Source organism: Silene latifolia, chromosome 9 (genome assembly GCF_048544455.1).
Source record: "Silene latifolia isolate original U9 population chromosome 9, ASM4854445v1, whole genome shotgun sequence".
NCBI classification, from domain to species: domain Eukaryota; kingdom Viridiplantae; phylum Streptophyta; class Magnoliopsida; order Caryophyllales; family Caryophyllaceae; genus Silene; species Silene latifolia.
In genome coordinates, this window is record NC_133534.1 from 81,926,639 (window position 1) to 81,941,153 (window position 14,515).

The 14,515-nt window shown below is 44.2% G+C and overlaps 1 protein-coding gene across 1 annotated transcript; it reads left to right on the forward strand.

The window, feature by feature from the left end:
* The first annotated feature begins 432 nt into the window (after positions 1–432).
* LOC141601288 (uncharacterized) lies at positions 433–4,499 on the forward strand. Its single transcript, XM_074421557.1, has 5 exons — positions 433–631; positions 675–1,843; positions 2,111–3,252; positions 3,365–3,657; positions 4,000–4,499. Exons 1-5 carry the CDS (start codon positions 433–435, stop codon positions 4,497–4,499), a joined length of 3,303 nt encoding a protein of 1,100 aa, XP_074277658.1.
* The last annotated feature ends 10,016 nt before the right edge of the window (positions 4,500–14,515 follow it).

A 14,515-nucleotide genomic window follows, 5' to 3' on the forward strand; every position in this document is an offset into this window, starting at 1 on the left:
TAATGCGTGCAACGACACTTCCAAGTGCAGTATCTCACTCTGGGACAATCCCGTCTCCTCTAAATGCATGCAAAAAGGACGAAAAGGAGTATGGTTCCGCTACTTCCGCGATTATTCCTACAAAAAGGACAAAATACACCAAAGTAGCCAATTCGGGGCAAAATACTATAAAAACAGTATAGAAATGCATAGAAATACGTGCTGAAATAGGCCAAAAAGACTATACATTAGGCACGTATCATTGACTATACCTGGGGAGGCACCCCGGCGGCAGTAACATCGCAGGTGCGCCAAACAAAAGTCTTGGAACAGCAAAACTTCGTACGAGGAGCAGAACGTCAGTCACAGGAGTATCTGCGACCCACCGGGAGAGAGACATACATAGAACAGCAGTACCACGAACTACGGAGCCTCCTCCAGAGGGTCCCAGGAATGCCTCTGCCTATGGAGATGGCTGTACCAGAAAGCTACGCTGACTCGCCGTTTACTGACGATATAGCTACAGTGGCCTTACCAAAAGGATTTAGCGTCCCAACGATGACCCTCTTCGATGGAACCACGCACCCCGTGATCACATCGTCAATTCAAGCAGAAGATGATGGTTACTACTGCCACGGGAGCCTCGAAAGAGGCATGTATGTGTAAAGGATTTGGTTCAACCCTAACCGGAGCAGCATTACAATGGTTCGTCGTTTTTCCTAACGGGACCATATCTTCATTCGCCGATCTGGTCAACGGATTCAACCAACAGTTCTCCAGCAGCCGGAGAACACCCAAGCAGCCAAGTGATCTATACAGGATAGTCCAGGAGATAGGTGAATCAATCAAAGACTACGTCACTAGGTTCAATGCAGAAAAAGTCTCAATACGAGGCTGCGATATGTCCACTGCCATCAACGCCTTCTGGCAGGGCCTGGATAAGGAATCAAACCTTTACAAAGAATTAACGATGTATCCTTGTGAGAGATTCGAGGAAGTCCAGCAGAGAGCTACTGCAGCGTTAAGGTTGGAAGAAGATATACAGGCTAGAAAGGGTATATCAAGCGTCGACAAGTCAAGCAGGAAATTCGCAATAGAAAAGAAAGACGACAGAGCTAAGCCATACAGCAGACCCAATATCAGCAGGGTAGCAGAAAAAACTCATCAAATTGATGACTCTCCGCATCCTCCTAAGCTATCTGAATACGGATTCATTACGGGAATGGAAGGGTTGCTGAAAGCACTCAGAAGCCTGGGTGATCAGGTGAGGTGGCCAAAGCCTCCCACTCAGGATCGACCCAACGACGACAGAGACAACAACAAGAGATGCGAATGGCATCAGGACATAGGTCACAGGACAGAAGACTGCTACAAATTGCGAAAGGAAGTAAAGTTCCAGGTACGCAAGGGAAACTTGGACCACCTGTTATCACGTGGGGGCAAGCAGGACAGGAGGGAAGCAGCAAATCAGGTGCTTCCTTCTGCCCCACCCATATGCACGAAAATTATTAACGTGATAACAGGCGGATCCGAGCTATCAGGTTTGACATATTCCGCCGCTAAGTGGAAAGCCACCGGAAGTAAAGGGGATCATCCAGAAACTTCATACAGAGTAAGCCAGAGCAATTTACCCCCAGTAACTTTCGACGAGACTGACATAGAAAGCGGTGCAGAGCAACACGACGATACCCTAACTATAACATTATCTATTAGCAATTGCACCGTACGAAAAGCATTAGTGGATACAGGAAGCTCTGTGAATCTCATCATGCTCGAAACCCTCAAAACCATGGGTTTTGATAAAGAGAACCTGTTGAAGAAATCCGTGCCCCTGGTAGGATTCAGTGGTGAAACTGCGCATTCGGTGGGTTATATAACCATCCCAACATATATTGAAGGAGTTAATAAACTAGTGAGATACCTAGTCATTGAGGGTCCAACCACCTACAACACGATACTAGGAAGACCATGGCTGCATCAGATGAAGGCGGTGCCCTCAACATATCACCAATGTCTCAAGTTCCCAACGCCATGGGGTACGGTCACAGTAAAAGGAGATCGAGAGGAATCCAGGAACTGCTACGCTCAAGCCCTCAAAGCTACAACCAAGCTCCCTTCATAGCAATTACAGAACCGGGGCACCTCGACAGAATATAAAGAGCCTCCCTCAGAGGAACTGGACCAGATACACCTGGACGAAGCACACCCGGATAGGACGGTATTGATTAGGGCAACTTGCAGTGAAGAGTTGAGCAATCAGCTGATTCAATTTCTTAAAACCAACATGGACGACTTTGCTTGGTCCCACAATGATATGATAGGTATAGACCCATCCGTTATTTCACACAAGCTAAGCGTGAATCCAAGCTGCACCCCGGTACAGCAGAAGAGAAGAAAATTTGCGGCAGAACGAAATGAGGTCATTAACAAAGAAGTAGACAGTCTCTTGGCAGCAAATAAAATTAGGGAAGTTAGCTACCCTGAATGGCTCTCTAATGTAGTAGTGGTACCCAAAAAGAACAGCAAATGGAGGGTATGTGTAGAGTTCACAGATTTAAACATAGCTTGTCTCAAGGACCCCTTTCCACTGCCACGCATCGATGCAATGGTAGACGCTACTGCGGGACACGAGGTACTCACTTTCCTCGACGCATGGAGCGGCTATAATCAAATCAAGATGCACCCACAAGATCAAGAGAAAACAACATTCATGTCGGAAAGAGGCATATATTGTTACAAGGTCATGCCCTTTGGCCTAAAGAATGCCAGGTCCACTTATCAACGGTTGGTAAATAAAATGTTCACGCAGCAAATAGGAAAGACCATGGAAGTATGCATAGACGACATGGTAGTGAAGTCCAAAAAAGCAGAAATGCACATGGAGCACTTAGCGGATACCTTCCAGACGTTAAGGGAGTTTAAAATGAAACTTAATCCATTTAAGTGCTCGTTTGGGGTGTCCTCAGGAAAATTCTTAGGGTATATGGTGACCCAAAGGGGAATCGAAGCAAGCAAGGAACAGATAAAAGCGATACTCCAGCTGGAATCACCCCAGAAGCCAAAGGATGTGCAAAGGCTGGCAGGGAAGGTGGCGGCCCTAAACAGGTTCATATCAAGGGCCTCGGATAGGTGCAAGCTATTCTATGATATATTGCGGAAGAGTCAGAAATTCGAATGGACTGAGGAACATGAGAAAGCATTCGCAGAAATCAAAAGCTACCTAAGCACGCCACCGTTACTCGCAAAGCCGGAGCAAGGGGAGCCACTATTCCCGTACATGCACATCGATTCACGGAGCAACAAGTGCGGTCTTGGTCAAAGAACAAGAAGGAGTGCAGCACCCCGTGTATTACATTAGCAAGTATCTGCTTCCTGCAGAGACCAGGTACACTTCCTTTGAGAAACTAGCATTGGCTTTGGTTACTGCTTCTTATAAACTGCGGCCGTACTTTGAATCTCATACCATCAATGTAATAACCAACTACCCGTTAAAGACTATTATGAGGAAGCATGAAATTTCGGGGAGAATGGCTAAATGGTCAGTACATCTTAGTGGGTATGACTTGCAATTTGAACCCAGAACGGCGATAAAATCCCAAGCCCTGGCAGATTTCGTCTATGACTTCTGCCCTGCTACCCGTGGGGAGGCAGAAGAAGGAATGCTGACAATGATGGGGAGTCAGAATAGCGAGATATGGACCCTATAAATTGACGGAGCCTCGAATGCAAGGGGAGCCGGTGTGGGTTTGGTCCTTCGATCACCCAAGGGTGACCTAATAGTACAAGCTATTAGGTGCGAGTTCAAAGCAACCAACAACGAAGCCGAGTGTGAAGCCCTTATACTTGGAATGTAGATGGCATCAGGGCTTAAAGTAAGGAACCTGAGGGTGTATAGTGACTCCCTACTCGTGGTAAATCATGTGAACAACAAATATGTGGCACAAGATTCAAAGATGATAGCCTACTTGAAGATAGCCACCGAGCAAAAAGTCAAAGTTTAGAACATTCAAGATAACTCAGGTACCACGGGATCAGAACGTGGAGACAGACGCCTTGGCAACGTTGGGGGCAACCTTCCAGCCCACAGAACTATCAAACATACCTATCACACATGTGTTGACCCCAGCAATACAGAAGGAGCCAGATCACAATCCGGTGAAACAGGATGTACGCATGCAGTATACGCAGGGAGCCAAGACGCTGGTTTCCACAGTAGGCGGCAGGATGCAGATTGGAGGGTCCCATACCTAAATTGGCTAAGGGATGGGACACTCCCTGAAGACAGAAAGGAAGCACAGAGTTTCAGGATAAAGGCTTCCAGGTATATCATGATTGATAACATTCTCTTTAGAAAGTCATTGGCAGGACTATGCCTCAGGTGCTTGAGCAAAGAGGAAGCAGAAACAGTGCTGCAGGATGTACACGGCGGAGAATGCGCGAACCATGCTGGAGGACGATGTCTGTCAAACAAATTTTTAGACAGGGGTATTTCTGGCCCACCATGCGCGCAGATGCCCTGAATCATGCCAAACGATGTGAGTCATGTCAAAAGGCGGATCCAGCAATCCACCAGCCAGCAGAACCAATGCATCCGATTATCTCTCCAAGGCCATTCATGATGTGGGGCATGGACATAGTGGGTAAGCTGCCTAGAGCTCCAGGAAATAGAGTATATATGCTAGTTATGACTGATTACTTCTCAAAGTGGATTGAAGCAGAGGCAATGACGGAGGTTAAAGAACGGCAGGTGATCTCCTTCATCAAGCGTAACATCATAAGCAGATTTGGGATACCATCCGAAATCATATGCGACAATGGATCCCAATTCATATCGGATAACACCGAGGGTTTCTGTGCACGATGGAACATAACACTGAGAAAGTCGGCCCCCAGATATCCACAAACCAACGGCCAAGCCGAGTCCAGCAACAAAATCATTGTGGAGAACCTCAGAAAATGGCTGGAGGAGTTGGGGGGAAAATGGGCAGATGAACTACCATTGGTACTCTGGTCAGACAGGACAACACCGAAAATGGCAACAGGCCAATCTCCGTTTAGCCTTGTATACGAAGCAGAGGCAGTAATACCCTCAGAAGTTCTGGTACCCACGCACAGATACAACTGTCAGACGGCAGAGCAAAATAAAGTCGAAATGGCCAGGAGCCGGGATACAGTTGATGAGCTGCGAGAAAGTGCTTACATACGTATGGCATCGTATAAACAGTCCGTAGCAAGGACATATAACAAGAATGTCAAAATCAGGACCCTAGAAGTAGGGGACCTCGTACTCAGAAGGGTATTCGAAAATACCAAGAACCACAAAGCAGGCAAGTTTGCCTACAAATGGGAAGGGCCATATCAGGTTATCAAGAATGGGGCATACAGGTTGATGACCATGCACGGTCAAATCCTGGATAAACCCTGGAACATCCGTCACTTGAAACGGTACTTTGTCTGACAAAGTGCCAAAACTTTAGTGTATAAAGGACCTTTCAAAAGTCCGTGAAGCAAAAAAAAAAAAAAAAAGGGGGGGGGGTTTAGTATATGCTTTAGGTATTGGTGTGTTTCCAAAAACTTTTTCTTTTGTCTTCCTTAGTTTTTCTTTAATCAAATAGAGTCGTTTTTAAACCAAGTAGTTCAGGCTGTGGCTTCCTGGATCCAGGTGTTGCCCTGGAACACCATGAGATAGCACCAGGTAATTTGCACTACTTTGGACTTTATAATGCTTCTACGAAGAAAGGCTTTGATACTAATGTTGGTTACTTGTCAGATAAAGAACACTTTGAGGGTCCAGCCCTTGCCATGTGAGGATGCGAAGACGTTTATCTTAAGTCAAGCCACATAGAGAGCATACGCCGAGGTAGCGCGCAGGGCACGGCATACTAAGACCACCCATACCTTAACGTTAACTTAGTAATCCCATAGCTATGTCGTAGATCAAAGAGTGCACACACGGATTTCAAACATCTGGAACCACAAGGAACGCAACATTCCTTGTTAGTCAGAAACATTCATTGAAGGTACGCTCTAATCAGCTAACCCTAGTGATAAGATATTTTACGTCATGGGTAAAATATGTTATCAAAAATCTGTCACCAGAAACAGGAGCTGTGCACCTGGAGCCAGGTCAGCTTCCTGGGTATACCTATGTGGAATCAAACCTCCAGAAATCAATGGCAAAAACGCAAGTATAACAAAAGCAGGGCCTAAAAATCTAGGCCCAGAACTACTTTGAGTTAAGGCACCTACTACCCTTAGCAGGTGCCATCAGAAGTTTAAAACCTGCACACCAGCAGGCACAAAACAAGCCAAAACAAAAAAAATGAAAAAGAGTTTTTTACAAACTTGCGCCACACAGGGCCAAGTCCCTAGATAATTTGAATTAAAATTTAAGAGAGGTCAATCCTCTCGACAACTGCATCCTGACCATTGCTCTGCTCCCCATGCTCTGTCTACTTCTCTACTGCAGGTGCCTGAACAGCCTCAAGAGTTGTAATAGCACCATCACCAGTCTCCCCCGCCAAGATCTCCTCCACAGTCCCAGAGATGGCTCCAGAGATATCCATGGCTGTAACATCAGGCTCCAAGCTAGCAGCTTCAGCTTCAGAAGGAAACAGGGCGCTCAGGTCTATGCCATTGGGAAATGCGCGGCCAAACTCGGCCAGCTCCTCCTCCAGATTCCAGGATGTGTGCCTCCCCTCGGTATAATCACGGATGCAATCTATCCGCCCCTCGAAAGCAGTGTAGGATCCCACATTTTTGGCTAGCTCAGCCATCTCCTCAGTACGGGCCTCCGTCTTTGTCAGCCCAGAAGTCAGGACGTAGTTAGCTTCCTGCGTCCTCGCCAGCTGGTCTTTAGCTGCCTCCTTCTCTTTTAGAGCCACATGTAGCTGTTCCCTCAGTTTGGCGCAGGTAGCTGTGAGCTCCTTATTCTTCCCCACGGAAGCCAGGCACTCAACCTTGGCCCTCTGCAGCATCTTGCGAAGATAGAGAGATGATTGAAGAGCCTGCAATAAAGAAGATCGTGAGTTAGAAAAGCACATGGGCAGAGAAAGAAAGGAGACATTGAAAGAAGACTCACAAGGAAGCAGTGCTCAGCAGCCAGGTCAGTAATCTCCTGCGGGGCAGTCGAGTCAAATGCCCTAGAGCAAGCCAGAGTATGGAACCTTTCCAGCGCAGGCCAGTAGTTGACCTGATCAGCATCCCCAAAGTTAGCAGGAAGGCGCAGCAGCAGCTCGTCAGCATAGACGGGGGACCCAAGCGCACGCGATATTGGGGTCACTTCGATAGGCTCTGGAGAAGGCCTAGAGGAGGATCTCCTTCTTGAGGAGGCAGGGGAGTTAGAGGAATCGGCAGTTTTTTTCCTGGCATGACGCATCAGGATCTCAGAGGCAGACGGTTTAGCACTTCCTGTAGGGGCACAAGAACGCAAGGGATTAGAATAAAGAATCAATGGGTTAAGAGGTTCCTAATGATTGAAGGGTGTCTACCAGAAGACATGCTTTCTTCAGTAGCAGAGTCGGCTAAGCCAGAGAGCAGAAGGGGAAACAGTCTACGGTCTTCAGGGATGGAAAAGAGCTTGGCAACAGAAGCGTCCTCGTCCTCGGATTTCTCGGGGTTCTTGAGTTCTGCATCAGATCAAAGAGTAAGGACAGTGAGTGACAAGAGTAATCAAGAATGGACATCCAAAATATACTTACTCTTAGTGAAAATCCAGTTCTCGAACAAGTAATCAATGTGGATGGGGAGAGAATCAAGCTTGACATAGAAAAAATCCTCATACCACCCATCGTCCTTCCCTTTAGCAGCCGATTGGAGGAAGTTTTCAATCTTCTCCACGGCCCTGAAAGTGTATTGGCCATGTCCCAATGACCGACACTCAAACCTATGGGCCAGATCTGATAGTCCAATTTCAGCGCCCAGGCTGTTGTTCAGAGCAACGGTGGACAAGAGGATTCTCCATGCATAGGGGGCAATTTGGGCCATGGGTAGGGAGTTCAGGCGGATGAACTCTTGAATCATCAAGGGAAAAGGGAATCTAAGGCCAAGGGCGAAGGGGTAAGTGTATAAGCAGATCCACCCCGCACAGAAGGCGTCTGCTTTCTGACCAGGTTTGGGGATGAGGATCACCACATCATCACCCAATCTAAGCAGGGCTTTGATTCTAGGGATATCCTCCTGGGTTAGGTGGGAGTCGCCGGAATGCGGTCTTTTGAGAACTCCCTGTGAAGGGAAGTCATCGTTTTTGAGGTTGATGGTGGTGGAGGAGGATGATGTTAAACAAGTCTTTGCCATAGTAAACAAGGAGAGAGAAGTAGAAGTACCTGAGAAGACGGGTGAAGATGGCGCTGGCAGTGAAAGGAAGTTGACGAAGAGGGATTTGGGGAGACGGAAATTTGAAGATTTTGAGGCAATGAAATGATGATGAAAGAGAAAAAGGCGGACGGGTGAGATTAAATAGGATAGGGTAGTTGGGGTTTTGGAGAAATGTGAATTGAAATGGAGTATGCGAGAAGTCACTCAATGATACACTACAATTTCCCGCTCAAATAATTAGGGTTGCACTTTCGCGGAAAATTGGGGGCAAACTGGTAGGCCCAAAATCTGGATATTGGCTGACTCGGGACAACAGGCCTGGAAGCAATAAGGGACGCAGGACATCAGGGAGCTAGGGTGACAGCATCAACGAGCAGTGAAGGACGCGGGCTTTGATCCGCGTGAGAGAAGTGTGTGAGAGTCCAACCCCTTGCCAAATCCGAAGAAGGAAAGTCCTACCCGGTGTCAAATTAGGAATAACTTGGAGGAAAAGCAAGAAACCCTAACTCATCGAGCTCCCCTATATAAAGAGCCTCAATGCAAAGAAGAAAGGGCATCAGAAAATACGAGAACTATACCCTAGCATTCATAGCGAGCAAACAAACTGTATTTCCTCCCGAATTATAGTGAAAATATTGGTGGGATTCCGTCTCCCCCCGCGGTTGTTCCCACATCGGGTTTTCCGCGTCAACAAAATCGTTTGTGTTCTTTATTTACGTTGCGCATACAGGTTAACATACAATAATTGATCGAATCATAATTCAGACCTAACGCTAAGACCACTTTAACCCTAAATTGGTAGAAATTTACCAATGAGCGACCAAAGATTTTGATTGAAGAGAATATTCTTAAGGAGAATGACAAGCAAAGTGAAGTGATTGAACCACTAAGGAGAAATCCTAAGGCGGTAGAGACAACTACCAATGACTTATCAAAGAAGAAAAATGAAGAGAAGGATAAAGAAATTGAGAAAGAGCCTATTGTGATTAGACTTCCGTTCCCAAGTCGTCAAGCCAAGCCCAAGTTTGATGAGCAACTTCGAAATTTCATGGAGATTGTGAAGAACTTAGAGATTTCTATACCATTCACGTAGCTAATCAACCATGTTCTGGCCTATGCAAAATACATGAAAGACATCCTTACCAAGAAGAAATCCATCCAAAAGTTGGAAACTATTGCTTTTACGAAGATAAGTAGTGCAATTCTTCAAGGGAATTCCCCTCCAAAGCTCAAGGATCCGGGAAGCTTCTCCATTCCATGTACCATTGGTGATACCACAATCAACAAGGCACTATGTGATCTAGGAGTAAATGTGAGTGTCATGCCATATTTGGTATGTGAAAGACTAGGAGTGCGAGAGCTCAAGTGCACCAACATGACCTTACAAATGACGGATCGTTCAACAAAGAAACCACTAAGGGTATAGGAAGATGTACCCGTGAGAGTTGGAAAGTTTTTCATACCGGTGGACTTTGTCATTGTTGATATGGAGGAAGATTCCAACATTCCAATCATTATAGGAAGACCACTCCTACACACCGCCGGAGCGGTGATCGATGTGAAACATAGAGAGCTCACACTTGAAGTAGGTGATGAAACAATCACCTTCAACCTTGATAAGACTAAGAGAGATCCCAACTTGTTTGAGCCATGCTTTATGGTTGATCACTATACTCGGAAGGGTGACAAGAAGAAGATGGAATCTCTATTCAAAGAACAAGGGAAAGATGGAAATCTCAAAGAGAAGGGCAAAGACACACCGCCAAATTGGAAGAAAGATATTGATGATGTTGTGATGGCTCTATTCGGAGAGCTTGGAATTTTTGACAACAAGAATGAGAGCTTGCAAAGCTCACTCATGACAATTATAGATGGAGGTCTCATTGGCCATGATAACAAGGAAGGAGAGTTGATCTTGTCAACTCATGATCCGCCCAACATATGGGAGAAAGCAAATAAAGTGTAGGGTCTATGAGACAATGAATTTGAGGGATTGGTTAATCCCTTCATTGGGAATGCTATGACTCTAGACCAAGGCTTGATGGATCCTTGTCAACACTTTGACTCAGATTACAACAATGTGCAAGGGTCTATGCAAGACCTTTATCATGAAAATGAACAAGCCTTTGACGACTTCTACAAGGTGTTGAGCAACATCAACAATGCCTTGGCTTTGCCCCCTTGACACCTCTCAAAATAAGGAGAGTTCGGTGGAGTCCTCCCTAAACCACCACTTGTAAATATTCTAACCTCCTAACTTGCATTTCATTTAACTTGTACATTACTCAATTTTTACATTGCAATTTACATGCTTTGTTTGACGAATTTGTGTAACATGGGAGCAAGTGAGGGAGGGATTTTAATGTGCTTCAAATGTGTAGTGTTTGATGATCAAGTGTTGGGAAGCACATGCCTAGGCTAATCAAGCCTTTGTAAAGCTACCCAAGAAGAAACAAGAAAAGAAGAAGAATTCATGCGGGACAAAGATCCCCACGAGTAGACCTGAGCTCGTGAGGACTGGGAAAGGGGTACAAAGTGAAATTTTGCTCTAGAAAGAAATCTGCCCGAGTCGACCTCAGCCCGAGCGACTCACTACCCAAGTCGCCCGACCTCAGCCCAAGTCGTGGGACTTGAAGGAGCTCTCAATTGTAAAATTTGCACTGGACAACAATCTGCCCGTCCTGAACTCAAGTCGAGTGAGCCAGGCCAAAATCCGCCTGACTTACCCTTAACACGCCCGTCTCCAGAGCCAAACAGTTAGTCGATTTTTCACTGGATGTAAATCCGCCTGACTCGACCTTACCTGCTCGTCCCTACCTGCTACATCACCAAAAGACGGGACTCACCCCGCTTCTTCATTTCATTTCATTTCATTCAAACACAAAACATCATAACTTCCCTCACTTCAACCTTCAAACCCTCATCCAAAAACAACATTTTCTCAACCAAATTCACCACAATCAAGTCCAAACTTGCTCAAATAAAAAACAAATCACTTCTTTATCAACATAAGACCATTCAAACAATAATTTCTTCACAAAATCAATCAATTTCTGTAGGGTTGGGTGAAAATCCAAAAATCCTCAAATTGATTGGGCATTCACTTGAAACTTGAAGAAGAAAGGAGGATTCAAGTATATACTTGGTTTGTTGATACTAAATTGAAAGGAGAATAGCTATGGCAAGGACCAAAAGAGGCATCAAGGCAACAAAGACACCAACTTTGTCCAAGAGACAACAAGCTCTTGCATCTAAGGCATTGGTCTTGGTTCAACATAGGGAGCAAGCCCCATCAACCGTCAATGCTATCGAGGAAGCTACTACTTCTATCCCGGAGGTGGAACAATTGAAGAACTATCCAGAGGTAACTTTCATATCCGATAAGCATAGGCTTGCATTAGAATCCCTAGCCAAGAAAAAGATTCTAGCTACTAAATTTGTATGTCAAGACGCTTTGGAAATTGGGTGTTCTTGAGAAAACAAAGGCATTCTTCGAGTCTATGGGGTTATCAGCCCTCTTTAAAATGAATGAATTGACATACCTCTCTTTGACATTGGAATTCATTAGTTCCTTGAGGGAGTATAAAATTGAGGCTCGAGATTATGTAGAATTCCCTCTCAAAAATAAGACTAGAACAATGCATAAAAGTGATTCTGGTAAAGTGTTTGGGCTAAAGAACCATGACCGATTCAACAAGAAACCTTTGGAGTTTGATGTCGAACCACTTTGGAAAGCTATCTCCGGTCGTGAGTTCACTACTTTCAAGGAGTGTCATGCCTTGTACATTCATCATCCGGGTATAAGGTATTAGCACAAGTTCGTGGCTAACACTTTGATTGCTAGAAAGGAAGCCAATCACTTGACGGAATTACTTTGTTTACCTTGAGTCCTTTTTGAATGTTGGTGGGAAGCCCAAATGTGAGTACAATATTCATCAAGTATTGATCAAGAGATGGTTAGATATTGAGAATGGTAAAGATGGCACGACTTTCAGTGTTAATGCTGGCTTGGTGACAAGATTGGCTAAGCACTTTAACCCCGAGTTTAACAAAGATAACACTTACCAAGAGGTTAAAGGAAACCACCTTCTTGATATGAGCAATTTGATCCACAAATTTTAATGGGTCAAGCATGATAACTTAGACCATACCTATGAGTGGGTCATCAAAGATGTCAATTCCATTGTCTTACCAAGCAAGATTTATCGCATCTCCACCCACCGAACCAACTACCTCATTCCCGTTTCCGAAAGAGCCGAGACCATCATCAAGCAACAACAAAATCCAAGTGAAGATCCCTCCTCCTCCATTGTTACACCACCATATCCCTTTGCCTACCACGAGTTTAAACTGAGTGATGTTGTGGCGGGCAATGACTATTTGACACAATTAATGCAACATATGCATAAGGAAGCATACAATGATCGGGTGAATGCCTACTACACCCAATATACACCCCTTTTACATCTTGCTAGGCAAGGATTCCTTGATCCTTCGAGTTCTTTGCCAAATTGGGTGGATAGGAAAGTGTTCTTTCCTAATTCTTCTCAAGATGAAGAAAGAGATGATCGGGAAACAAGGATAGAGGAGAAAGTTAATGATGAGAGCGGGGAAGGTAGTGGGCCTTGCTAAGATGATGAGGAAGAAGAGTAAAGTTCAAGTTCTAGTGAAGAAGATGATGGTGAAAACTCCGGTTCCATGGAGGTAGATGATGATGATGTCACAATGAGTGACAATTGATGGTTGACAAAGCTTGAAGGAGGGAATCACAATGTGGGGTTGATCCCTTATGCTAGTATTGACTTATTCCATTGTGAGTCTCCTACCCCTCTTTTTGCTTTGTTTTTGTTTCATGTTTCTATAACTTGTATAACATTTGACTTGCATCACTTTTAGAGTCGGTTTGGGCTCTTTGGTAGTTTTTAGTTTTTGAGTCCTAGCACCATTCAAAGGACTCACACCTCGGAAACATTGAGGTGTCTATATTTTTTATCCCACTACAAAGAATCCAAAATGACAAAAATTCATTCATGCATTGCATTTCATGCCTTGTTAATGAACTTCCTACTTTTTGCACTAGAAATAGTGTTTTGTCCCTTTTGGGGAAGTTCATACATAGGGAATACGAGTTAATCTAAATTAGCTCTCCGAACAATAGAAAGCATGCATCATGTAGTATAGTTTAGTTTGCATCACTTGTATATATCACATGTAAATATCTCACATATAGTTTGCATCTAGTATAGAATCATGCATCATTCATTCATTAAATTTGCATAATTCACTATTGTTTTGTCCATTGGGGACAAAGTCCATTGTAATTGTGGGGATGGGGAATTCTAACACTATCTAACTCAAAAATGATATAATGATAAAAAATTTGAAAAATTTAAAAAACCCAAAAACATGTTCTTCCCTTTTGTAGTGTAGAGATGTATATATTGTTTATATTTGTTTGTTTGTGTTCACTCCTATCACTTGGGACTGACTACGCCACATTCGAGGCATGAGGAATATGAAGACCGCATGGTATGATCTTTCCAAATCTCCGTTTTCCTCTTATATGTTAATGACATTTTGTGGCTTCTTTTTATTTGATACGGTACAAACCAATCTGATCTAAGGAGTTGCATTTAGATTATATGGCATACTAGTGATAGTAGCATTTGCATTAGGTTGTACATATGCTAGTTGCATCGTGGCATGTAGTTGCATATTAGGGAAAATTTTGTGAAAATGTCTAGTGGGAAGCTTGGCAAGTGTATATAGGCCCTTGTAGATATATTTTCTCCTTGAGACTTTGTTTGCTAGAATACCCTCAAGACACCCTAGGATCTGTCATACTAGTATCCTTTGACCCATGGACTAAGGCCTAGTGAAGAATACCTTGTGGTGTGATGACTCCTTGGCTACCGTTTATTCCCAGGTGACCGTTGATGCCATGCGACCGTTATTTCATTTCTATCATCATGTTTTGCCAATGCAAAGGGAATGGGCACAATAAATCTCCAATTTGAGTTCAAGCACCAAAGTGAAAGTTAAAAAGTTAGCAAAAAAATGCATCAATGAAAAGAGGAGCAAAAATAGACTCCTATGCTTCAATAAAAGTGCCCTTGCTACAAAATGGGGTTACTTTGAAAATGTTCAAAAAGAATGCAAAGAATTTGCCAAGTATCAAATTGCCAAACATAAAAAATGGCAAACAAATGTTCTCAAAAGA